Raw genomic sequence first — 27128 nt, 5'->3', positions numbered from 1 at the left:
CAGAAAGTATTCACACACCTGGACTTCTTCCTCATTTAGTTTCAGCCTGAATTGAAAATGGATTACATTTAGGTGGCACTGGCCTACGCACCCATAATGTCTTAGTAGAATTGTGTTTTTTGACATTTTTACAAATGAATTTAAAATGAAAAGCTGAAATGTCTTGAGTCATTAAGTATTCAACCCCTTTTTTATCGCAAGCCTAAATAAGTTCAGGAGTAAAGATTTGTTAGCAAGTTATGGACTCACTCTGTTTCCAATAATAGTGTTTAACAATTTTTTTTTAATGATTTCTGTACCCCAAACATACAATTATCTGTAAAGTCCCTCAGTCGAGCTGCCAATTTCAAACACAGATTCAACCTCAAAGACCAGGGAGGTTTTCCAGTGCCCCGCAAAGAAGGGCACCTATTGGTAGATGGGTAAAAATAAAAAAGCAGATATTGAATATCCCATTGAGCATGGTGAAGTTATTAATTACACTTTGGATGGTGTATCAATACACCCAGTCACTACAATGATACAGGCGTCCTTCCTAACTCAGTTACCAGAGAGGAAGGAAACCACTTAGGGATTTCACGATGAGGCCAATGGTGACTTTAGAACAGTTGCAGAGATGTATGGCTGCGATGGAGAAACTGGGGATGGATCTAGAAGATAGTTGTTAATCTACAATACTAGCCTAATTGACAGAGTAAAAAGAAGGAACCCGTACAAAATTAAATATTCCAAACAACACAACTAGATGAAAGATTAATTCATTCACCTTTCAGCAGGACAATAACCTTAAGCACAAGGCCACGTCTACCTAGAGTTGCTTACCAAGAAAAGGGTGAATGTTCCTGAGTGGCCGAGTTAGTTTTGTCTTAAATCTGCTTGAAAATCTATGGCAAGACTTGAAAATGGATGTCTAGCAATAATCAACATACAACTTGACACTTTTTGGATTACTGCATGATTCTGTATGTGTTATTTCATAGTTTTGATGTCTTAACTAATATTCTACAATGTAGAAAATAGTAAAAAATAAAGATAAACCCTTGAATGAGTAGGTGGTTCTAAAACATTTGAACGGTAGTGTATGTAAATGAGATATTTCTGAAAATGGTTGTCTAGTAATTTGACAGAGCTTGAAGAATTTTGAAAAGAATTATGTGCAAATGTTGCACAATCCAGGTGTAGAAAGCTCACCGCTGTAATTGCTGCCAAAGGTGCTTCTACATAGTATTGACTCATGGTTGTGAATACTTATGTAAATGAGATTTCATTTTCAATAAATTTGCAAAAAATTCTAAAAACATGTTTTCAGTTTGTCATTATTGGGAATTGTGTGTAGATGCGTGTGAAAAAAAAATATTTAATCCATTTTGTATTCAGGCTGTAACACAACAAAATGGGGAGTAAGTCAAGGGGTACAAATTCTTTCTGAAGGAACTATATCTAAAAGGGGAAATGCACTCTGCGCTTCTGTCACAGGAACTCCATACCTTTTTAGGATTGTGAATTGCCAGGGACCTAACAGGTCAACATTATCATGATACTTAGGTACTGGTATGATATGTATTGTGATTATCATGATTAAAAATGTATTGCGATACAATACTGTGATTTTATTGCGATTTTATGATCCAAACCTATTGCTCACCATATGTCTGCTGCAGAGAGAAAAGAGAGCGCATGAGAAAACAAGTTTTGATCTGTCAGTGAAGTAAAATAGCTAAAAACATGTTGGCTCACCATTTAAAAAGAAGCCAACTAGCTCTAGCTAGTGCTACCTGCAGTACAAACCGATACTCTTAGCCAATTATCGATATATCATCCAAAAATAATATTGCGATATGTAACTATCTAACCCCCCCCCCATCACTAGTACCTTTGGTCTTTATATACCCTGAATCTCTCTAAAAATATCCTTATTAATAAATGTTTATTGGAATATTTTTCAGATGCTTGTGCTCTTCTAAATCATACCAGAACTTGGAGCATACTGCTTCCTCTTTCAGCCCTTATTTGTCTAAGGTGAGGTTAAGGGGAGCATTTAGTTAATCCCACAGATGGTTAATACAGAACCCTCCCCTATGTTAGCTCCAGTCCAGTGGTTTTCTCCACAGAGTCTCAGTATTCGGTTGGCTTTCTTTGTTACCAGAGAGGGAATACCTCTGAGACCTCTCATATGGTAGCAGTCTGGCACGGCAACAGTAACCATGTCACACTGATTGTTAACTACCGATTTATGGCACACAATGATGAATTATACAATAACACGTGTGTTGTTTATGGCATGGTGTATCAGGATTCCAACCAATACAAATGGCCTTTGTCGGTAAACAAAAGAAAGGGATATTTCCTCCGTCTTAATTGTCTGTGTTCTAGAAGGCAGGCTGAGGTTTAAATGACCAGGGCCCAGATTCACAAAACCTGCCATTTTTCCTTAACTATAGACTTTTGAAGAAAGTTAGTCAAAGTTGCTGTTCCTCAAAAACGTTATTGGAAATGTTTTTCCGCTGTTTATTATGTATCTCCTTAAGCAAAAAGTTGAAGAAATTTGATTCTTGAAAATTACGTTTTTGGATTTGTTCTTAAGACCAAGATAGCTAAACCCTTGTCTTAAATTCTGGGCAGTGAGAGAATAAGCTCATTAAATCAATTGAACATGTTTAATTCACTCTCAAACTTCATCTGAAAGTTTCAGTATTGATTTATTTTAAACCCGAGAACATGTTTTAAAACAGTAATCTCAGTAGGAAATATGCTAACATGATTTCCGTTGCTATCTAGATAGCTAGCTAAATCGGTTGCCTAGCAACACGTATCTTAAAAATTTGTGAAGATATTTGAGAAGTTCGTAAGAATCATTTAAGATATTTTTGAGGAATTGTATTTCCGAACTTCTTGTTTTTTTCTTAAGAAGCGTCTTACGTTTTTGCGGAAGAAGTGTTTTGTGGGGCCTCCTGAGTGGCGCTGTGGTTTAAGGCTCTGCGTCGCAGTGCTATCTCTGCCACTAGAGATCCTGGCCGGCAGGGATGTTCTTGTCCCATTGTGCACTAGTGACTCCTGTGGCGGGCCGGGTGCTATGCATGCTGACGCGGTTGCCAGGTATATTATGTTTCCTCCGACACATTAGTGCGGCTGGCTTCCGGGTTAAGCGGACATTGTGTCAAGAAGCAGTGCAGCTTGGCTGGGTTGTGTTTCGGAGGACGCACGGCTCTCGACCTTGGCCTCTCCCGAGTTTTTTTTATTTTATTTTTTATTTCACCTTTATTTAACCAGGTAGGCTAGTTGAGAACAAGTTCTCATTTGCAACTGCGACCTGGCCAAGATAAAGCATAGCAGTGTGAACAGACAACACAGAGTTACACATGGAGTAAACAATTAACAAGTCAATAACACAGTAGAAAAAAAAAGAGAGTCTATATACATTGTGTGCAAAAGGCATGAGGAGGTAGGCGAATGATTACAATTTTGCAGATTAACACTGGAGTGATAAATGATCAGATGGTCATGTGCAGGTAGAGATATTGGTGTGCAAAAGAGCAGAAAAGTAAATAAATAAAAACAGTATGGGGATGAGGTAGGTAAAAATGGGTGGGCTATTTACAGATAGACTATGTACAGGAGTCCGTACAGGAGTTGCAGCAATTGGACAAGACTGTAACTACCAATTTGGATACCACGAAAAAGGGGTAAAAAAAATAAAATAAGTGTTTTGTGACTCTGGACCAGGGCTTTTGTTGAACTTTTGGGGGATATTGTGACTGCCTTGGGTATTGTCAGTTTTGCACTGTGATCAATCAATGTTGATTTCTTTTTTGATAGAGGACTTGTCAAGCTGACAAGGACTTCATTTGGAAGGTATTCAGACCCCTTCCCCTTTTCCACATTTTGTTACTTTACAACCTTATTCTGAAAAGGGTTAAATAAAACATTTTCCTGAATCTACTCACATTATCCCATAATGACAAAGCTAAAACAAGTTTTTAGAAATGTTTACTAATACATTTTTACTAATAACTTATTACATAACTATTCAGACACCAATCAGGCCTTTATGGTAGTGGCCAGACAGAAGCCACTCCTCAGTAAAAAGTACATGACAGTCCACTAGGAGTTTGCCCAAAAAAGCCTAAAGGACTCTCAGACCATGAGAAACAAGGTGCTCTGGTCTGATGAAGCCAAGATTGAACTCTTTGGCCTGAATGCCAAGTGTCACGTCTGGATGAAACCTGGTTCATTCCCTACGGTGAAGCATGGTGGTGGCATCGTCATACTGTGGGGATGTTTTTCAGTGGCAGGGACTGGGAGACTAGTCAGGATCGAGGGAAAGATGAACAGAGCAAAGTACAGTGAGATCCTTGACGATAACCTGCTCCAGAGCGCTCAGGACCTCAGACTGGGGGCGAAGGTTCACCTTCCAACAGGACAACAACCCTAAGCACACAGCCAAGACAACGCAACAGTGACTTCGGGACAAGTCTCTGAATGTCCTTGAGTGGCCCAGCCAGAGCCCGGACTTGAGCTTGATCAAACATCTCTGGAGAGCCCTTCAAATAGCTGTGCAGCGACTCTCCCCATCCAACCTGACAGAGCTTGAGAGGATCTGCAGAGAAGACTGGGAGAAACTCCCCAAATACAGGTGGGCCAATCTTGTACCGTCATACCCAAGAAGACTTGAGGCTGTAATCGCTGCCAAAGATTCTTCAACAAAGTATTTATGTCATTTTTTTATTTTGAATAAATATGCAAACATATCTTAACCTGTTTTTGCTTTGTCATTATGGGGTATTGTGTGTAGATTGAGGGGGGAAAAAACAATTTAATCCATTTTAGGATCCGCTGTAACGTAACAATGTGGAAAAAGTCAATGGGTCTGAATACTTTCCGAATGCACTATACAGTATGTGATACAAGCTTGTTTGAGAATGCAGGTATCGAGCTACTGGTACAGACTGGTCTGTGACATGGTGGAGGTTTAGAGCTCTTGACTGACCAGTCTTTTCCTCCTTCAGCTGTTCGTCCCAGATGAAGACAAGACCATATTTGGTCGCAGTGTTAACAAGCAGGTGTTTGAGGGACTGACCACCGGCCTGCTGCAGACCAGCGCCACTGTCCTGAGCCTTCTCCGTCCCTATGTCCCTGACTGTGGCCGCGGGGACACCCCTCGCATCATGTCACCAGACACCAAGACCTCCCCTATAGAGCCCTTCAACACCCGCGCCCAGGACCTCATCAGGTAAGCTCTTCATCCTCCTCTCTCTCAAACCACACACCGCTCTATTGGGGCCCTCCTCCCTTTCACTGTACCTCTCTCCCACCACCTCCTATGTCCCCCCTCCACTCTCTTACTGACAGGGTTGATGGGGGAACCACTGATATTATAACTTAGTTACTGTCAGAAATAGCCTACAAAATGTCAGCGCCCTTGGAATAGGTCCCAGTGTTTGTATTTGTTTCCTCCTTGCTCAGGGGCTTTGAGTGAGGGTGAGAGAGGTCGTTCTCTGGCATGTGTCCAAATAGTACTTTTTCACACATTCTGGATCAAAATCTTCAGCAAAGTAATAAGTCATTTTTTTACTTAGGGCAACATAAACAAAGAACACTCCTGGAAGTTTGCAACATCCCCTTGAACTTGGCTTTTGAGTAGCAAGGGCTATGGGCTGTCTCTCCTGGCACCGTGGGGCGGTGAGGAAAGGCAGGCCCGAGCCTTCAGGAAGAGTGGAGTCTTCCAACCATCCCCTCCCACAGCCAATGATTAATTTGACCAGAGCATCTGCACAGGCCCAACTCTCATACTATGTCCCAGTCGTAACCCAGGAGACAGGGGAGATCTTGAGGACAAATGGTGTCTAGTAATCCCTGCAAAGCAATGGACGATTTACCTCAACTGCCTCAAATTATGTATATAATGGTAGGGAGGAAATAAGATAAAAAAAGATGGTAGCTTTTGGAACACTTTTTCTCATTATGGTGAACTGTAGATCACACAGAAAGAGAACATCAGCATTCCGCTTCTACGTCTTAATTTCTTATTACCAATCACTCACCAGGCTTTGTACTATACTTATTTCCTACAAGTGTCAGAAATGTACAGATGTGTGTAGCGCATCAATTGTGAAACACAGGGGCAAGACTGAACACTAAACCGCTTTTCAAACAGACTATGGGCCAGCTCCTTTCAGCTTAGGTGAAGCTGTGGAAGAGGATAGTCATAGCATGTTGCCGTGGTTCAAGTGTCAGATGACCTTTTGTGGAGGCTTCACATTTTTTAAATTACCTGACCTGGAGAAGGCTGCCATTTTGACTGACAGTCCCAACAAAAAAAGGTATGCTAGCAAGTTAAGGGAGTAAGCTAAGCGGAAACGGAGAGGGAAAGGAATAGATGGATGCCTGTAGCGTAAAACAGTGGCTGGCTTCCTGATTCCTGACGGAGCTGTCTGGTACATCTGGGAGGTCTTGTGATTGACAGCTGAGCCTCCTTGTCTGTCCCTATGGTGGGTAGGGCTAAAGGAGGCTGAGCAGTGGTGGGAGAGGCATACCTTAGCCGTGATTCAGCCACAGGTCAGCGGACAGTCGGGCCTGTCTCTGGGCTGGCACGGGGGCACAGCCACCCTCTAATGATGCTGTTACCAGTGATATGTGGCTGAGAGAGCAGAGGGAACATGGTCATGAGACCTGCCATTGGCAAGACAAATATCACAGTAATAACAGGGAGTACAGAGGGCGAGATCACATTTCAACTGTGCTGTCGGTGAGTTCCTATCAGTGAGGGCCTTTGTTAGGATAAAACATATTTCACCGGGACAAACTTCATTCATTGTGAAAGTTTTGTCATTTGTAGTTTTGTTCATGTGGATTCACTCTTATCCTCCTTTTGTGTTTGTGTCCCTCCCTCAGCTATGTGGTAAACATGGGTCTGATTGATAAGCTGTACAGCTGCTTCCTGTCTGTCCAGGGCCCAGTGGACGAGAGCCCCAAGATGTCTGCCTTCCTCCAGCAGGCCACCGCTCTGCTGCACGCCATGTGTAAGCTGTGCTTCGCTGTGACCAGCCGGTGAGTGGCAGCAGTCTCCCTTCCTTTATGACCCTCCTCTCCAGACATCCCTGTGATCATGCACGGCTGTTCACAAGACTAATGACAGGAGTGACTCACCGTTGGATCTTTTAAGTCCGCCCGGCCATCCCATAAAGACTTGTTGTTGGAGCTCAAACAAAGACACTGCCTCCTTTTCAATCACACTCAGTGGTTTCCTTTAGTCTGAGCGCTGGCAAGGCCATCGTTACTGTTGATCGAGATAGGCATCTACTTGACCCCCGTGCTCAGTCACTCACCATAAACCCTTGCCTCCAGCACGCCAGGGGAAGCCCACCCACGTGTTACTGTGACCTGCCCCGAGAGAGGCTCAATGGCGCCGCTGACAGAGGCTAAGCATACAGACGAAGATAGCATGACCCTTAGTACAGGAATGCTTCCCTCATAGTTAAATATCGTCAGTGGTCATATGGGCACATTTTATCCCTTTAGTTTCTGTAGTGTCATTGTTTGAATTATAACAGAGGTATTTTAACTCTAAATTTTGCTGGTCTGTTGCCAAAACCTTGCATTCTAGACGGGTTGCCTGACAACGTCACGAAAAGGTGTTTGCATCGTTGGGGCTGTGTGTGTTATGATTCTGAACGGTCAGATGGCTAGAAACAATGACAAAAAGCTGCCATGTGGGGAATATTAAGTGGCTCGTTTCATCTTGTTCTTACACCATGTCTTGTTTTGAAGTGTTTCGACTGATGACACGTCTATGCTAATATGGCTTAAATTCGCTAGCTAGCTAACCAACAACTGTAACAATGTATTTGAGAGACAAGTGCTTATTGTGTACATTTATTTATGTTTTCAATAAACATTTGGAGACTATACAGTTCCCATAATCCTTTGGCGTTGACAGTTGTTTTGCCCAAACGTTGCACACGCATCGGTTTTGTTGCTGAACAACCCATCCGTGTAGAAGTCTTTATCACATACTGTAGATGTTGTGACTGTATCGTTCCTGTGCCCACACTGTACTGCTTGTGTACCTCTCCTCTCCAGCTGCTGTGTGCTGTAACAGTGCCCAGCTGCTTCACACCAACACAGGGAGCACTGCTGTGACTGTGTCACTGAATATCTGTGAGAAAACACAGCGCCATAACCTCGCCACTTTAATGAGCGCACCGAGCAGTGTTGCGTAATAATAACCTGCTAATCCAGCCAACTATCTCCATTCTTACCCTGTCCTCTGTGTGTTCAGGAGATTATACTGGAGAGAATGTATACCATAGTCCTGGAATATTTTTTGCCATGCCAGTTGCTGTGTCGAGGGGTTTAACTGGCATTAGAGACCATGTACTTGCAGAGCTAGGAATTTCCACACAGAGCTGTTGGCCAACATACAGTGGGTTCCATCCAGAGGTCAAACAGCCTTTATTCTCTGCCTGCAAATCACATCCTGTGTAGCAGGGGTATTCTTAAATTCCCTGTCAGCACAAGCTTATGGAACTCGTGGGTTTGCAGGAATCCTAATTGTAAAACAATGGGAGCCATTTGACATGTTTTCCCTGATGCCATTGACTCCGATGTAAATTTCCTACAGTATTTAGTCTCAGCTAAACAAAATACTTTCCCCATCTATAAAGCATGGACTAATCAGGGTAAACTCCTCTTATGCGCCAGGTGTTAGTCTGGCTATAGAAGTTTACATTGACTGGCCTCCAGTTTTATGAAGAGGGCAGCTGAGGAACTCAGAGCGATCTCTCCTTCCATCCCATCAGTGTTATACTCCCGTTCTGTTCTCACCTGTGATGTGTGCTGAGAGGATGATGTTACCAATCCCTTTTAATCTGCCTCCTTGCTAAGACACACTAACATGCTGCTTTCAATCATGTAAGGTGGACCTTAATTAAATGTGCCTGAGTACACAGCACCTTGCCAGGAAGCTTTCTGCAGCCAAGGGCATGGATGAGCCACTGCCATGAGCTGTCAGAGCTACTTCCAAATTCCTGTGTTCATTCTGCCCAGCTAAAGGCTCAAACTCACATTCTGAACTGGTTTAAAATAACAGTCACATTTCTGTGTCACTGCTGTACCATTTAAGGAATTTCTCAGTCTGTGGTTGTAGTGATAATGACCAAGCTTTTAACTGCGATCCTTGATTAGGCCTAAATAATCTTCAGTGCACAGCTGAGCATGGACACCTTCTCTCACACAGCCCCCAGACTGCACTTCCCTCTCACTCAGTGTAACCAGTTACTCCACTTAACCCGATAGGCATGCAGTGTAAATGGGGCAGGCCCTATTATTTATATTTGAAGGGGTAACCCTGGTCTAGCGAGTAAATCTAGAAGCCACAGGGACCAGACTCCCTTCACTCTTACATCCTGAGTCTCTGGTCACTGTGGTGAGGGCAGACAAAAGCTATGTTGTGAATTGAACTTTTACTTGATTTAGAATGAAGTGAAGCATTTTAACCAATAATAATAAATAATACGTTTGGAGAGCTTCTAATGTGGAGTAGTCAGATCCCATTAATTTCCCTATATAACATTTCACTGTCACTATGTTCATTGAGCAGAAATTAAATGATCATGTCACATGTTTATTTATATTGCCTGTGTCCTTTGCAGCTCTCCCAGTATATTTGACAACAAGCGGACAGACCCCACAGGGCTGACGGCCCTGCTGCAGTCCACAGACCTGGTGGGTGTGGTACACACTCTGTACTGCATCCTGCTCCACAGCTCCGCCCTGCCTGAGCCGGCTGCTCAGGGCCCACAGGAGCCGTACGCCCCAGGGGTCATCCAGGTGGCCCTAACGGGCCTCCGCTTCCTCAACAGCTTCGCCCTGCTCGACCTGTCTGCCTTCCAGGTAACACACACACACCACTTCATACTGAGGTACAGGACACACACAGAGAGAGACACGCACACATTCTCACACTTGAATCCCTCATCCTGCAGGTCCAGTAGGTGGTGTTAATTACAGTGACTCTAATTCCAAAGGTTATGCTGCCTGCGGGGCAGGTTTTTCAATACCGGCACATCACATTCCATACAGTATATACTGGTCTTGCTGGTTACGTAGGTGTATTATGCTGGACACATTCCACAGACAGACATTCCAAATAGGGGGTGCCATGAAAAGGCCTTGTCACCAATGTCCTCTCTTCACAGTTTTATTGACTAGCACCCTCATAATATAGAGCTGGCTGGCTTCTCTGTGCATCGGCAAGACAGAGCAGCTATGTCTGGTAAGACGAGGGGCTGGGGTGTGTCTATTTGTCAATAACTGCTGGTGCGCGATGTCTAATATTATAGAAGTCATGATAAGCTGTAGACCACACCATCTACCAAGAGAGTTCTCATCTATTTTATTCGTAGCCATCTATTTACCACCACAAACCGATGCTGGCACTAAGACCACACTCAACGAGCTGTATAAGACCATAAGCAAACAAGAAAATACTAATCCAGAAGCGGCACTCCCTCCTGGCCGGGGACTTTAATGCGGGCAAACTTAAATCCGTTAAATCCGTTCCTCAACCAGAGGAAAAAAAACTCTAGACCACCTTTACTCTATACACAGAAACGCATTCAAAGCTCTCCCTCGCCCTCCATTTGGCAAATCTGACCATAATTCTATCATCTTGATTCCTGCTTACAAGCAAAAAAACAAAGCAGGAAGCTGCCGCTTTCAAGGAGCGGGACTAATCCGGACGCTTATAAGAAATCCCGAACCATCAAACAGACAAAGCATCAATACAATACTAAGATTGAATCCTACAACACCGGCTCTGATGCTCATCGGATGTGGCAGGGCTTGAAATCTATTACAGACTACAAAGGGAATCCCAGCCGAGAGCTGCCCAGTGACACAAGCCTACCAGACGAGCAAAATGCCTTTTATGCTCGCTTTGAAGCAAGGCAATACTGAAGCATGCATGAGATCACCAGCTGTTCCGGACGACTGTGTGATCATGCTCGCCGTAACCTATGTGAGCAAGACCTTTAAACATGTCAACATTCACAAAGCTGCGGGGCTCGACAGTTTACCAGGACGTATACTCAAAGCGTACACGGACCAACTAGCAAGTGTCTTCACTGACATTTTCAACCTCTCCCTGACCGAGTCTGTAATATCTACATGTTTTGAACAGAATACCATAGTCCCTGTGCCCAAGAAAACGAAGGTAACCTTCCTAAATGATTACCGCCCCGTAGCACTCACGTCAGTAGCCATGAAGTGCTTTGAAAGGCTGGTCATCGCTCACATCAACACCATCATGCCGGAAACATGAGTCCCACTCCAATTCGCATATGGCTCTAACAGATCCACAGATGACGCAATCTCAATCACACTCCACACTGCCCTTTCCCACCTGGACAAAAGGAACACCTCAGTATGTGAGAATGCTGTTCATTGACTACAGCTCAGCGTTCAACACCATAGTGCCCACAAAGCTCATCACTAAACTAAGGGTCTAAACACCTAGCTCTGCAACTGAATCCTGGACTTCCTGACAGGCCAACCCCAGGTGGTAAGGGTAGGCAACAACACATCTGCCATGCTGATCCTCAACACTGGGGTCCCTCAGGGGTGCGTGCTTAGTCCCCTCCTGTACTCCCTGTTCACCCACGACTGCATGGCCAAGCACGACTCCAACACCATCATTAAGTTTGCTGATGACACAATCGTGTCACCGATAATGATGAGACCGCCTATAGGGAGGAGGTCAGAGACCTGGCAGTGTGGTGCCAGGACAACAACCTCTCCCTCAATGTGAGCAAGACAACGGAGCTGATCGTGGACTATAGGAAAAGGAGGGCCAACCAGGCCCCCATTTTAAAATTGAAAGGGCTGTAGTGGTCACACCAACACCAAACACACCAAGACACATTTTCCCCCTCAGGAGACTGAAAAGATTTGGCATGGGTCCCCAGATCCTCAAAATTCTACAGCTGCACCATCAAAGCATCCTGACCGGTTGCCTCACCGCCTGGTATGGCAACTGCTCGTTATCTGACCGTAAGGTGCTACGGAGGGTAGTGCGTATGGCTCAGTACATCACTGGGGCCAAGCTTCCTGACATCCAGGACCTATATACTAGGCGGTGTCAGAGGAAGGTCCAAAAAATTGTTAAAGACTCCAGTCACCCAAGTCATAGACTGTTTTCTCTGCTACCGCAAGCAGCACTGGAGCGCCAAGTCTAGGACCAAAAGGCTCCTTAACAGCTTCTATTTCCAAGCCATAAGACTGCTGAACAATTAATCAAATGGCCAGCTGGATTATTTGCATCCTCCACCCTACTCGCTGTTTATCTATGCATTATGATTTAGTAAATCTTTCCTTAACTCGATTTCTTGAACTGCAGTGTTGGTTAAGCATTTCACGGTAAGGTCTACACCTCTTGTATTCGGCGTGTGTGGCAAATACAATTTGATTTGATATCCCTGTGCACAAGCATCAGGCAACACAAATATCCCTCTTTCCTCTTCCTGGCAGCAACAAGGCCATGTGTAACTGTTCGACAGGCAGCAGAGGTCAGGTCTCAGAGCTGCTGCCATTGGACTGGAGTATTTATCCTCAGGATAAACCTGACCTCTCAGACATAAACATGAGTGTCCCCTGACCGAGGGTCAGCTGCTGAGGTTAAATGGAGCACTGTGGGTCAGAAATGCGGATGGACCTGAGTGATTAGTGCTGTAGCCCGAGCCATACATTACCAGCTCTGATGAAGAGAGAATGACAGCTTCACTGTGCTCACGCAGCGCATAAACAGAACGGCGTAAGGGAGGAAGTGGGAGAATTATTAATTATTTTAATACCTGTGGGTAATTAACAAAGAGGCTGCTCTCCCTCGGCTCCGCCATGCTCAGGCTATTCATAACAGCTGGAACTCAAAGCTTTTCAGTGCCAACGTTTTTATGAACATTTTAAATAATGTTTTTTGTGGCCTGTGTTGTAATCACCTTGTGGTTCACATTACCCCACACTAGTGCCGACTAATAAGCACTACAGTAGATGCTGAGCTGCTCTCTCTTCTCATTGGCCATTTTGCTAGGCCCCAGAATCAACCACCAAATAGCGTGGTTAGAGGGGATTTCAAGCTGAAAAGGACACTGCTGGTGATGAGTTATTTAGCAAATATTTTATGTCTATTTTCAAGTAAATTAATAAACTATATTAGTATTTAATCACCAACCTTTTGGTGCACATCAAAACAGACAGTATATTCAGCCTTTGCATTCATTCACTAACAAAATATAGGGTTCAGTTTGTCTCGCTGTCCTAAGACTGATGGGTATGGTTAATTACAGTTGGGGAGAAATAGAGTTCTATGTCTCCAGTATTGCAGGGTGTTATATTGAGAGTGTAGACAGCAGTAAGGCTCAGGTCTGCTAACAGGGGTGGGCCTCTCAGGTAGGTACTATTTAGGAGACTGTTTACCTCCTCCCCTCCATCAGTCCCAAAACCTCATACATACACCCCAACCTGATTCCAGTGTGTTTTTTCTCTGCTTACCCTGTGGTGCTCAGTCATGCTGACATGTTTAATAAATACTGTCTGTGGACCTCTGATAGCATCTCATTTTCTGGGGGATTGGGGTCCCTCTGGTAGGACCCTCTGGTGTTGGTGTTGGTGCTGGGGAGAGACCCCCTAGCAGGAGTCCCTGTACACTGCATCATCCAGTCTGAATCTCTACCCGCTAAAGCACACATCCCTCTCCTCTCTTTTAATTGAGCAAATCCAGCCTCACTTATATTACCATCATCGTGTTGATTTTCTACTCTTTAGGACGGTTGTTGTTCACTATCCCGTTAGATTTAGTGAATGTCTCCAGCTAGATTGTGTCTGCTTTGTGTTTGTGGTGTTTGAATGCTGATGTTTTTTCTGTGCTGTCTCAGACTGTTCTAGGTGCCGAGGGCCTGTCCCTTGCTTTCCGCCACATAGTGAGCTCCCTGCTGTGGTACTGCTCTCAGCACTCCTCTGAAGAGCTGCTGCAGGAAGTCATCATCTGTGTGGGCTACTTCACCGTCAACCACCCTGACAACCAGGTAAAGGTCTAACACACACACACATACTCAAATATGTAATAAAGTCAATGTTGTTGTTTCATTCCTTTTCTTTAGTTATCACCATAAACTGTTGTAATTTGAGACATTCGTAGGGTCTGAAATTGACACCCTTGATAAAGATGAGCAATAATGACTATAAATAAATCTAATTCAAATCCTGAGCTATTTTGTATGCTCAAAAAGTGGGGAGATTATTTAATACTAATTCAATTGCTCAGAGAAAGATTTTTCTCAAAAAGGTAGGGGGCAAAATTGACACCCCTAAAGAGTATTCTATATAATGTAGTTAAAAGTGTAGTATTAGGTCCCATATTCCTAGCATGCAATGACAACATCAAGCTTTTGACTACAAACTTGTTGGATGCATTTGTAGTTCGTTTTGGTTGTATTTCAGATTATGTTGTGCCCAATAGAAATTAATGGTAAATAATGTATTGTCTCATTTTAGACATACCCCCAAGACAGTATGACATACCCCCAAGACAGTATTTGAAGTATTTTATACAGTCATTTTTTCCCTCATCTTTATCAAGGGTGTCAATAATTTCCGTTCCCACTGTATCTGTTCTGTTTCAGAAATATGAGATGAATGGTATCTGGTTTGGCATTGTGGCCCTGTTGCAACAGTCTGTCCATATAATGATACTTCTGTTTCCTTTATATGCTTCTGATAACGTATCATTAGATGAAGAGAGGGTGTAGTTTTTTGTGGTTCATACAAAAGCAACAAGAGCCACCTCTTTAAAGATTCATATGTTGCCACCTCTGTGCTGTTGGGCTGTGGGTGCTCTATTGTCCCTCAGTAGCATGGTCCATTGTTCTGTCCCGGTGAACTGCCAGTTCTCTCTAGTGTTGTGTGCTTTGCTGTGTTGGCCCAGGCCTAGTGTTAAGGCTACTGGGCCTATGTGGCTGTGAGCAGGATGTGATGGAGCAGACTTGGCTGCTGTGTAATTGGCTGTCATGCATGGTCTGTCTACTGAGCCCCTGAGCAGCTTACAAGTGCTACAGTTGGCCAGGCTTTAGTTAAGTGAAGCCTGACCCTCAGTGCCAGCCATTGAGCTTTACCTCAAACCTCTGCCTTTTTAATGTCCTCACAGGCGCAGTCAACCACGCAGCAATTTATAGGCGGATTTCAGTTTCTAATTTCCGTGATGTTTTAGTCCTAATTAAAGAATCTGTCTCCATTTTATGGCAGTTCAGCTCTCCTCTGCTTCTCCTATCCAATTTAATTATTTTGATGTACGTAATTAGCATTTGTTGGCCTGATTTGCATATTATATTGGATAATTGAATGAGGACCGATGATTGAATTAGGGGGGTGACAGATGATTGGGCTTTGTACTTGCCCAGCAAAGTTAACCTAACAGTCTGCCTGGGAGTAGCAGACCTTTGCATATTCATTTATGACCAGCGCACTTTGCTAATTTGAAATGCCCTAATGCAAAGTCTTCAACCTGCGACTTCCAATCAGGGCACAAGCTGCTGACAATTTAGTAAATGTTATATGTAGCCTTTGTCTATCTACTCCAATGTCATCCCAGAGAGTGAAATCAGTGTTTAGGACTTGTTCCTTTTATTGTTTATTTGATAGGTGTGAGAACCCTTTGAGAAAATGTGAAGAAATGTGAAGAGCAACCTTCGTGGACTGATCCTGGCCAGTGGCACGGTTCCTGGAATTTGTCCATGTGATCTGGGCCCTGAAAAGAGCAGGATGGATGGAGAAGAGGGGAATATTTGGAGTAGCTTTAGCTTTTCTCAGACTAATGTAAGCATTGGCAGAGCACAAAAGCAGGCCCGCCCGTGCGGTCACACAGACTGCTGATTCACTGTTGGCAGGCAGGCACACCAGCCTTTGTTTATATGTGTTGCGCTAGAAATAACGCTGCACATAAAACGTAGAACTTTGAAGACGGTCTTTGTAGATATATATTCTCCCTGCTCTGAGGGTATGAATAACTCAGCCTGTCACATATAAAGCCATTGGGAGAGTGACACATGTAGCCTTGTGTGTGCTTAAGTGTTTCGGCTCACAGGGCCATGTGGCCATATGTTTTCATTGTCTTTTGGGAGAACCCATAGAGACAGTCACACTAAAAAGGGGCTAAATTAAACGTGTTTTGTAACTGCCATGTTCCTTGTCTCATGAGGGGATAAGTACCGGTAAGCTCCCGCAACTTTTTCTTCCCAACCTCCCAGTGATTCATTTGTGAGTCATTCATGGTGATGATCTCTAGGTTCTTTTAAAATGTAGGAACAGTAAATGCTAGCGATGTTGACAAATTAACCCAGACCCCTGGCTTTGCTTGCTTTCCATTTCATGACCAGTTCCAGACTATGGAAAGTTTTCAGGAGCTTAATGCAATTTCCCAAATTGACTTAAATTGACATTAATTCATCCTGACACTTGCAATGCATTTACTACTCGGATACAATATTTCAGTTCACTAAGAAGTCTACTGTAAAATAGAAAACTATCTGCTTGTGAACTGCAGTAGGCCCCTTCCCAGACTGACATCCCACACATCAGTTTTATCTGCAGCCAGACCCAGCCCCTGTCCTTCCCATTCTGTACGAAGGTGTTTCCTCTGCCCTGCAGACTCCAGCTCACAGCTTTGCACCTGTAATCCCTGATCAACTCCCCATTACTGCCAACACAACCCTAAACCTTCACGCCTTCCTGGGGAGCCAACCCAGTGCTGGGGAATGCACCATATGTCTCCTACTATACACCACAGTAAACACACACCAACTCAGACTGGTGACTGGCAGGTACGGGCTGATTGTTAGCTCTGTAGATGATTTACACAATCCATATTGGGAGGGCCCAGGTCCAACTAACTTCAGTGTAGTTAAGGGGACATTTTCCCCATAAACCTTCCATATCTTTTTAAAGAGGTTGTATTTGCAGAATGACTCATTTTGATTGTGGCTCTTGGCAGTTTCAGAACGGCATCATCTGCTGTAAGTTGACAAGGTTATTAGGCAGATAAATCTAGAATAATTACACGTTATTTGGCAAACACCGTGTCACATGTGGTTTATAGGAGATGAATACCCTTGGTCTGTCTCTTAAATGCCATGGTGGGATCTTCTCTTCTTGTCCAGGGGATATCTTAAGTCAATGTCCATGCCGACATCTGATTGTCAGTTGACAATTTACATCATCTCAATCAGGTGGTAGCTAGTTGTTAAGAGGCACATTCAGCAGTAGCTTGTCTTCCTGAAAAAATTCTGTGTCCTCTAATATCATCTGCCCCTCACTCTTATTGGTAGTGCTGTTCCTTCAATAGGGAAACCCCAGTGTGTAGAGGGAGGCTTGGCAGAGGGTCTGACTTGTGTTGTGGGAAAGAGCTTCAGGTTTGTTGCCCTGTTTTGAAGGCTGACATGGTTCCTCTAGCTGAGGTGTCTGGGTCTGTCTAGACAGCATGCGGAACAGAGACTACTCCACTATCCATTCATCCACGGTAGTCTTCCTATGTGTGGAGGAATCTCAAATTTAAAATGTTTAATGTGCTGGAATTACAGTACAGGTTCACTCTGACACTTAGAAGTTGTCATCTAGCTAGCTAGCTAACCTTGGTTATTGCATGAGAGTTTTATTTTTGGTAACACTTTATTTGGATAGTCCATACCGCCTGGTTTCCGCTTCAACTTGGGCTTTCCCAAGGTTTTGTTTGCGTTTCGGAACATTAACTTTACACACTCTCTGTTGTCAGTGGACAGCAAAGTGGTTATGTAATGGCGAGTCATAAAAGAGCATGCCTGTTTGAAAAGGCAGATCTCTGTAGTTAAGACAGACCAGAACCACCAGGCACTTGAGCTTTACGGGTCTGTGTTAAACTGCGGCTTGATTCATGGCTTCAGACAGACGCTTGCTGGACCTTTTTATGATGTCAGGGTTTGAATAGATACTTCCAGTGGACAGGAACACCGTGTGGGGCACTGCTCTTCACCTGGGGTGATGCCTACAGAGTCCTGGAAAGTTGCCTGTAGACTTGGTTTCTGTAGGACTAGGTAACCTCTGTGGCTGCCAGCTGGCCTTGTTTTACAGTGCCTTCACAGTATTCACACCCCTTGACTTTTTCCACATTTTGTTGTTACAGACTGAATTTTAAATTGATTCAATTGAGATTGTGTCACTGGGCTACACACACTACCCCATAATGTCAACGTGGAATTATGTTTTTGGACAATTTTACATATTAATTAAAGGTTAATTTAGTATTCATCCCCTTTGTTATAGCAAGCCTAAATAAATTCAGGAGGAAAAATGTGCTTAACAAGTCACATAATAATGTGAATTAACTCAATAATAGTGTTTAACATGATTTTTGAATGACTACCTCGTCTCTGTACCCCACACATACAAGTATATTTAAGGCCTCGCAGTAAAATTCAAACACATTCAACCACAAAGACCAGAGAGGTTTTCCAATGCCTCGCAAAGATGGGCACCATTTTGGTAGATGCGTAAAAAAAATCTAGAAACAAACATTGAATATCCCTTTGAGCATGGCGACGGTATTAATTAAGAGGGAAGCCTGTACAGAATAAAAATATGCCAAAACATCCTGTTTGCAATAAGGCACTGAAGTGAAACTGCAAAAATGTGGCAAATGAATGTACTTTATGTCCTGAATACAAAGCGTTATGCTTGGGGTAAATGGAACACATCACTGAGTACCAATCGTCATATTTTCAGGCATGGTAGTGGCTGCATCATGTTATGGGTATGCTTGTCATCGGTAAGGACTGTGGAGTTTTTTAGGATGAAAATAAACAGAATAGAGCTAAGCACAGGCAAAATCCTAGAGGAAAATCTGGTTCAGTCCAACTTTCCAACAGGCACTTAGAGACAAATTCACCTTTCAGCAGGACAATAACCTTAAACACAAGGCCAAATATACACTGGAGTTGCTTACCAAGACAACATTGAATGTTCATGAGTGGCCTAGTTACAGTTTTGACTTAAATCAGCTTGAAGATCTATGGCAAGACTTCAAAATGGATGTCTAGCAATTATCAACCAATTTGACAGAGCTTGAAGAATTTAAAGAATAATGTGCAAATATTGTACAATCCAGGTGTGCAAAGCGCTTTAGAGACTTACCCAGAAATACACAGCTGTAATCACTGCCAAAGGTGATTCTAACATGTATTGACTAAGGGGTGTGATTTACTTGTGTGACTGAGATATTTCCGTATTTTATTTTCAATAAATGTGAAAACGTTTCCTAAAACAAAGTTTTCACTTTGTCATTATGGGCTATTGTTTGTAGATGGGTGAGGGGGGCAAAAAAATGTTTAATCTATTTTGATTTCAGGCTATAATACAACATAATGTGGAATAAGTCAAGGGGTATGAATACTTTCTGAAGGCACTGTATGCCTCCCTGCAGAGGGCACTTGAGGGTGGGCAATTAATTTCGGCAGCTGAGGATGGAACACTGCATAGTGGAGGATTATGAGATTGCTGTATGGTTTGTAGGTTGAGTCCTTGGAGCATCGGCCCGAACACAGACGCTGACTTCTGAATCTCTGAGACCTATGAAAGTTCAGGATTATGATGTCCAAAAGCAGGCCCTGCAACAACAAATTGTTAGTCTGCATTGTTTCTGAAGTGTGTTTTTCAATATTCTGATGAAAGATTCCTTTACCTGGGATCTCATAATCACATGTATGACCACCTTCTCTGGCCGTTCCTCCTCCGGCAGTGTTGCAACGGTAAAGATTGATTCGGTGATCTAGGATCTTGCGAAGTCCTGCAGCTAGCTTCTAAAATGAAAATAAGCAGCTCTATTTTGAAAACAATCAGATCTTCCCCTTTTTTCCTTCTGTACAGTGGAGTTAACGTTAGATTCTTGCATTACATGACAGTGAAAATACAGGGTATTTCGGTATCCTCCTAGTGAACCTGCATGTTTGTGAGTTCATATTTGTTAACCTCATTGAGAATTTGCTTTAGTTGCGTGCCAGTGGAGACTTAACTCTCCTAAAAAGCCTCTTGTTTTAGCTGGTCAGTAAAGAATCTTTACAGACATTAATAGGAAGAGGCATCGCCTGTGGCCCTTTGAACGCTGCTGTAGAACAGAGCTTTGAGGAGCTTCACCTTGAAATTATAAAAGCAGTGAATTATCGCTTTGTTTATCCTACCCTTAAACCTTAAAGTGCATTATCAAAGAGAGAATGCATTGGAAGAGTATTGTTAAGTGTATTCTCCAAATCTTGTAAATCCTCTGAATTTATGTCACTGTGGCCAGGGGACCTCACCCTGCCCTTCTGGTTCCTATTTCAGCTGAGCCCCAGCCTGGGTCTCTGTACCTGTAAAGCAGTGGGGTGTTTTTCCAGACAGGATTTACTGTGGTGACCCCCCAGTTTTCAGAGTGCTGATGGCCTTCCCAGGCTCTGGGGAGATGCCCTGAGCATTAGGCCAGGACCCCTTCCTTTGGACCAGTTCCCGCTCTAATCAAACTAGGCTGGACGTGATTTGGTTTTAATATTGGTGGGCCGGATGTAATTGTGTGATTGATTGGCCGCTGGTAAAGGGGAGCAGGATGTCAGCCGGGTGAGAACTCCATTAATGGTATTGCTCATTTCTTAGTGGTGGTGGCAAGGCTACAGTGGAGGTCTGTTCACCCTCCCCCCCAATCCTACGCAGTGCATGCCCTCTTAACCTAAGCTGCACAGTGCACATCCACAGGGATATGGTCTGGTGTTGGCTTCAATATCTCAGTGACACTCACACAGTTGGAGATAACTGTTACCGGGTAATACATAAAAGCCTATATATTTTGATAATGAAGTCAAGATATTTCTCATCAAGAAGATATTTCACATTACTATTTCTTGTTGCCCCCATTTCACAACAGCTCGGAAATTACCTGCAGTACAAAGGAAGAGCAAAACATCCCATCATTGTGTTTTATAGCCTGTAATTGTGTGGTGGGATGCTGTGCCCTCCAGTTCTCCTCCTAATGGGTGTTTGTGTGTTGTTTTAGTGGCAGATTTATGGGTGGGAGGGGTGCAGGGCAGTGATTTACGGGTGGCACTGGCTGACTGGCCCTGCTCTGTGTGTTCCAGGTGATAGTGCAGTCTGGCCGCCAGCCCAGCGTGCTGCAGAAACTGTGTCAGCTACCCTTCCAGTACTTCAGCCACCCGCGCCTCATCAAAGTGCTCTTCCCTTCACTCATCTCAGCCTGCTACAACAATCCCCAGAACAAGGTTATCCTGCAGCAGGAGATGAGCTGTGTGCTACTGGCCACCTTCATACAGGTAACATACACACTGATGTTTTGGCGAAGCTTTAATTTTCTGAAGAACTAGCACATTCAATGTATACAGAGCAAATACATAATAGAGCCACCGGTTTAGTCAGTCTTTTTGGTTTAAAGGCACAATGTAGTAAAAAAAATATGTTTCTGTATTGTATACAGTGCATTCGGAAAGTAGTCAGACCCCTTGACTTTTTCCATGTTTTGTAACATTACAGCCTTATTTTAAAATAGATTAAATAAAATCCTTATCAATCTACACACGATACCACATAATGACAAATAAAAGAGGTTTTTAGAATTTTTTGCAAGTGTATTAAAAATAAAAACAGAAATACCTTATTTACTTAAGTATTCAGACCCTTTGCTATGAGACTTGACATTAAGCTCAGGTGCATCCTGTTTCCATTGATCATCCTTGAGATGTTTCTACAACTTGATTGGAGTCCACCTATGGTACATTCAATTGATTGGACATGATTTGGAAAGGCACACACCTGTCTATATAAGGTCCCACAGTTAACGCCGCATGTCACAGCAATAACCAAACCATGAGGTTGAAGGAATTGTCTGTAGAGCTCCGAGACAGGATTGCAGGCACAGATCTGGGGAAGGGTAACAAAACATTTCTGCAGCATTGAAGGTCCCCAAGAACACAGTAGCCTCCATCATTCTAAAATGGAAGAAGTTTGGACTCTTCCTAGAGCTGGCTGCCCGTCCAAACTGAGCAATCGGGGGAGAAGGGCCTTGGTCAGGCAGGTTACCAAGAACCCGATGGCCACTCTGACAGAACCTTCCAGAAGGACAACCATCTCTGCAGCACTCTACTAGTCCGGCCTTTATGGTAGTGGCCTTACTGAAACCACTCCTCAGTAAAAGGCACATGACAGACCGCTTGGAATTAGCCAGAAGACACCCAAAGGACTCAAACCATGAGAAACAAGATTCTCTGGTCTGATGAAACCAAGATTGAACTGAATGCCAAGTGTCACATCAGGAGGAAACCTTGCACCATCATTACAGTGAAGCATGGTAGTGGAAGCATCATGCTGTGGGGATGTTTTTCAGTGGCAGGAACTAGGAGACTAGTCTGGATCGAGGGAAAAATGAATGGAGCAAAGTACAGAGAGATCCATGATGAAAACCTTCTCTAGAGCGCTCAGGACCTTAGACTGGGGGCGAAGGTTCACAATCCAACAGGATAACAACCCTAAGCACACAGCCAAGACTACGCAGAAGTGGCTTCGGGACGAGTTTTATGAATGTCCTTGAGTGGCCCTACCAGAGCCCAGACTTGAACCCGATCTAACATCGCAGTTACGCTCCCCGTTCAACCTGATAGCACTTGAGAGGATCTGCAGAGAAGAAGAATGGGAGAAAATCCCCAAATACAGGTGTGCCAAGCTTGTAGAGTCATACCCAAGAAGACTGGAGGCTGTAATCATTGCCAAAGGTGATTCAACAAAGTACTGAGTACTCTGAATACTTATGTCAATGTGATGTTTAAGTTATTTATTTTTTATACATTTGCAACAATTTCTAAAAACCTGTTTTTGCTTTGTCATAATTGGGTATTGTGTGTAGATTGATGAGGGGGGAAAAAACAATGTCATCCATTTTAGAATAAGGCTGTAACGTAACTAAATGTGGAAAAGTCAAAGGGTCTGAACACTTTCCAAAAGCACTGTATACATTAAGAACACCTATTCTTTCCATGACATTGACTGACCAGGTGAACGCTATGATCCCTTATTGATGTCAAGCATTGGAGTCAACATGGGCCATCCCTGAGGAATGCTTTCGACACCTTGTAGAGTCCATTCCCCGACGAATTGGGGCTGTTCTGAGGGAAAAGGGTGGGGGGAGGTATACTGTTTTGGTGGGATGGAATTTTGGCCTGCCCGGTGACATCCCCAGGTGGTAAATTAGTCAATAGACCAATAAGAAAGAGTTACAAACCTCTCAGCCATTTAAAAGCTAGTTTTCCATTTTCCCAACCCCATTCAGACTACTCCCAGACAGTCCTAACAAAATCCTTGTATGAGAAATTGCTCTTTAAGTTACTTATTAATCCTATTTTAATTGAAAACAATCACAGTAAGTAAGGTACTTAATTGTTACCCAGAAATGACTTGATATTGAGATCAAAGCGGCTGCATTGGACCTTTTTTAATGTGTTTGTCTCCTGGTGGATATTTAGCACCTACATGGCTTCCTCAGTGCATTTACCTGCCAGTGGTTTAGCCTCCAGTAAACAGGCTGTCTCCTTCATCTTCTCTGACAACATCGCCTCTCACCGCCTAGCTACCACCATTATTTACATTAAGATTATCTCGCACAATAGAGGGACAGGCTATTGTAATTTCAGCCAAACAGTGGGAAGATCTATAGATTCCTCCTTCCCTGTGTCATTATTTATTATAGAATTAACCTGCGATTAAGCAAAAACTTGCTTTGCTAGTACTTTTGCTATGTTCATAGTATTAAATGGGTAGTTCACCCAAATGACAAAATTACATATTGGTTTCCTTAACCTATAAGCAGTCTATGGACAGTATGTCCGCAATCGTGCTTTGGTTTAGTTTCCCTGGCGTTGTTTCTAAATGTTAACTTCTTTGCATTTCTGGCACACATCCCATTCAAGTCGTGGGCCTGATATTGGCATTTTTTGCACATCATGTTCAAATCATTCAAAAGTACAGTACCTACAATTGATTGTGAAATTCACCAGTCACTTATGGATGATTTGAACATGATACGCAAAAATGCTATACTGAACAAAACTTTGAATGCAAGAATTTCAAAGATTTTTCTGAGTTACTGTTCTTATAAGGAAATCAGTCGGTTGAAATAAATTAATGCCCTAATCTATGGATTTCACATGACTGGGAAAACAGCAATGCATCTGTTGGTGACAGATACCTTGGGGAAAAAAGGTGGGGGGGTGGATCAGAACACCAGTCAGTATCTGGTGTAACCACTATTTGCCTCATGCAGCACATCTCCTTTGCATAGAGTTAATCAGGCTGTTGATTGTGGCCTGTGGAATGTTGTCCCACTCCTCTTCAATGCCTGTGCGCATTTACACTCTTACTCATTGATCCAGAGCATCCCAAACATCCTCAACGGGTGACATGTCTGGTGAGTATGCAGTCCATGGAAGAACTGGGACATGTTCAGTTTCCAGGAATTGTGTACAGATCCTTGCGACATGGGGCTGTGCGTTATCATGCTAAAACAAGAGGAGATGGCGACGGATGAATGGCATGACAATGGGCCTCAGGATCTCATCACTGTACCTCTGTGCATTCAAATTGCCATTGATAAGATTCATTTGTGTTTGTTGTCCATAGCTTATGCCTGCCCATACCATAACCCCACCGCCACCATGGGGGCACTCTGTTCACGACGTTGACATCAGCAAACCGCTTACTCACATGATGCCATTACATGCAATCTGCCCGGTTACAACGCCGAACTGCAGTCAGGTCAAGACCATGGTGAGGAGCTGGATGTTGAAGTCCAGGGCTGGCGTGGTTATACACAGTCTGCGGTTGTGAGGCCGGTTGGACATACTGCCAAATTCTCTAAAACAACGTTGGAGGCGGCGTATGGTAGAGAAATTAACATTCAATTATCTGGCAACAGCTCTGGTGGACATTCCTGCAGTCAGCATGCCAATTGCACACTCCCTCAAAACTTGAGACATCTGTGGCATTGTTTTGTGTAACAAAACTGCATATAAGAGTGCTCTTTTATTGTCACCAACACAAGTTGCACCTGTGTCATCAGCTTATTGATATGCCACACCTGTCAGGTGGTTGGATTATCTTGGGCAGAGGAGAAATGCTCACTAACAATGATGTAAATACATTTTTGCTCTTTAAAAAAAAATGTAAAGCTTTTTGTGCAGGTGAAATATTTCTGTGATCTTTTATTTCAGCTCAAGAAAGATGGGAACAATACTTTACATGTTGCGTTTATATTTTTGTTCCGTATAATATCGGTTCTATGAATTGAATGGGATTTGTGCTACAAATGCTAAAACGTTAGCATTAGGAAACTGTACCAGCTAGTGCTAGGGAAACTAAACCAAAGCATGGATTGCTATCATACCTTGTACATAGACTGCTTACAGGGTAAGGAACTAATGTGTCATTTTATAGTTTGAGTGAAATATCCCTTTAAGGATATGGTTCGTATTGAAATTATGAGTATATTGTGACATCTTTATAAGCTTTAATGTGTGTGTTAATCAGAACAGGGAGACATGCAGGGACTGCAAACAGAATGTATGGGTATGTAAAATACACTGAGTTATTTCGGATGTTCAAAACACACCATTGTCAGGATCAAATCCGGCATCATGAAATCGTTGCAAAAGTTTGTTTAAGGTAAAGTTATCTGTTCGCACCTATTTAGGTTGGTTAGCTTCAAGCATGATGAGTTATGGTTTGCTTAGATATGGTGGATAAAATGTTCCATTTCTTCACAGCTGGTGAGCAATGGTGTCTGGCCTCTCCCCTACTCCTGTCTTAATACTGTGGATCACTCTGACATATTCCTCTTTTATTTCCTCCAGGACGGTGCCTCAAGTGAGAACCATCCAGACAACAGAATGCAACAAGGAGGTAGGTAATTCTTCAATGCCATTTTTCACTTTTAATTTTTTTTGATAGTTTTGCATTAAAATGTATTAATGCATTCACCAATTATTTTTTTTAAAAGGTCACAGTACAGTGTTTTCAATTGCAAAATATGAATTTACATGACTTGTTTTGGTCAATTGGTGATTGTAATTCTTAAATATTAGTGTATAATCGTGAGGCATCTTGCTCAGACAAAAAACAATGTTCTATGGTTTGTCACCATGCAGACAGAGTCTCTCAGCCACTGGATTACTGTGAGCTGTCCGACCGCTTTCCCAGAGACCAATGGGAATCAGCACTGCAGTTCTTCCTCAAGAAGCAGGAGGACTAATCCAGAATTGCATGCCGACCTCTAACACGCACATATACATGAAAAACACTACAAAGTAGAAACCGACACTTAACCCTCCATTCTACACTACATACTTTCACATTTAGATTTGAAGTCTGCATATGGACTTATTCTTTAAAAATGCAGTCTTAGCCTTCCCAAAACTCTTGAAATCCTAGAAGACGAGGGATAAATCCTAACTTGAGATGCACATGTATAACTAAAATGTTTGTGTAAGTCATCCATCGATGTCCATGGGCGATTTGCACGAAAGTTTGAGTTGGAAGTGAGTATCTTGTGTATTTTACCGTGAGTCACGCACAATAATTATGTTCCTTGTCCAACCAAGTCATTTGCTTTCGTGTTATGTTTCTATTGTGGATAGAATGGCAACGTAGCAGAGGAGAGCAGAGATAATCAAAAGCACTCTCATAATGGTTAGATTACATAACATGTTCATCAATAATACTGTGTACTTCCTGTTAATTCCTTTTAATATTTTCATATACAGTTAAGATGTGAATGACCTGATCAGAATGTTTTTTCCCCTGTAGTTATTTTACAGGCGTTGGGCAGTTTTGTACTTCAATATGTAAGTTACATAGTCTATGTGTTTATTCTGTACATTTTAGATTTGCTCTAGTAGGAGCTGTCCTGATTTCAAGTACAAATGTTTCCCTTGTTCTTGCCTTTATGCTTTGAAGAACTTACAAAATATAATTGATTTAGTAAATTACATTTTTATCCCATTTAATAAATTATTTATTATTAGGCGTCA

At 42.9% G+C, this 27128-nt stretch overlaps 1 protein-coding gene across 5 annotated transcripts in view; it reads left to right on the top strand.

Moving 5' to 3' along the window:
* LOC112252404 (S phase cyclin A-associated protein in the endoplasmic reticulum) overlaps positions 1–27128 on the top strand; it is a 98065-nt gene extending 70937 nt beyond the window's left edge. For 4 of the 5 annotated variants that reach the window (XM_024423596.2, XM_024423594.2, XM_024423593.2 and 1 more), the window contains 7 exons: positions 5007–5230; positions 6892–7047; positions 9651–9891; positions 13929–14078; positions 21180–21371; positions 25953–26001; positions 26247–27128. In XM_024423596.2, coding sequence (XP_024279364.2) covers positions 5007–5230; positions 6892–7047; positions 9651–9891; positions 13929–14078; positions 21180–21371; positions 25953–26001; positions 26247–26350 — 1116 coding nt within the window. In that variant the 3' untranslated portion in view covers positions 26351–27128. The remainder of the gene's footprint in view (positions 1–5006; positions 5231–6891; positions 7048–9650; positions 9892–13928; positions 14079–21179; positions 21372–25952; positions 26002–26246) is intronic. The other variant, XM_042323174.1, reaches the window with a different exon arrangement.

Source organism: Oncorhynchus tshawytscha, linkage group LG06 (genome assembly GCF_018296145.1).
Source record: "Oncorhynchus tshawytscha isolate Ot180627B linkage group LG06, Otsh_v2.0, whole genome shotgun sequence".
NCBI lineage: Eukaryota > Metazoa > Chordata > Actinopteri > Salmoniformes > Salmonidae > Oncorhynchus > Oncorhynchus tshawytscha.
Note: the sequence above shows the minus strand (reverse complement) of the source record. Positions and strands in the feature narration are given on the sequence as shown.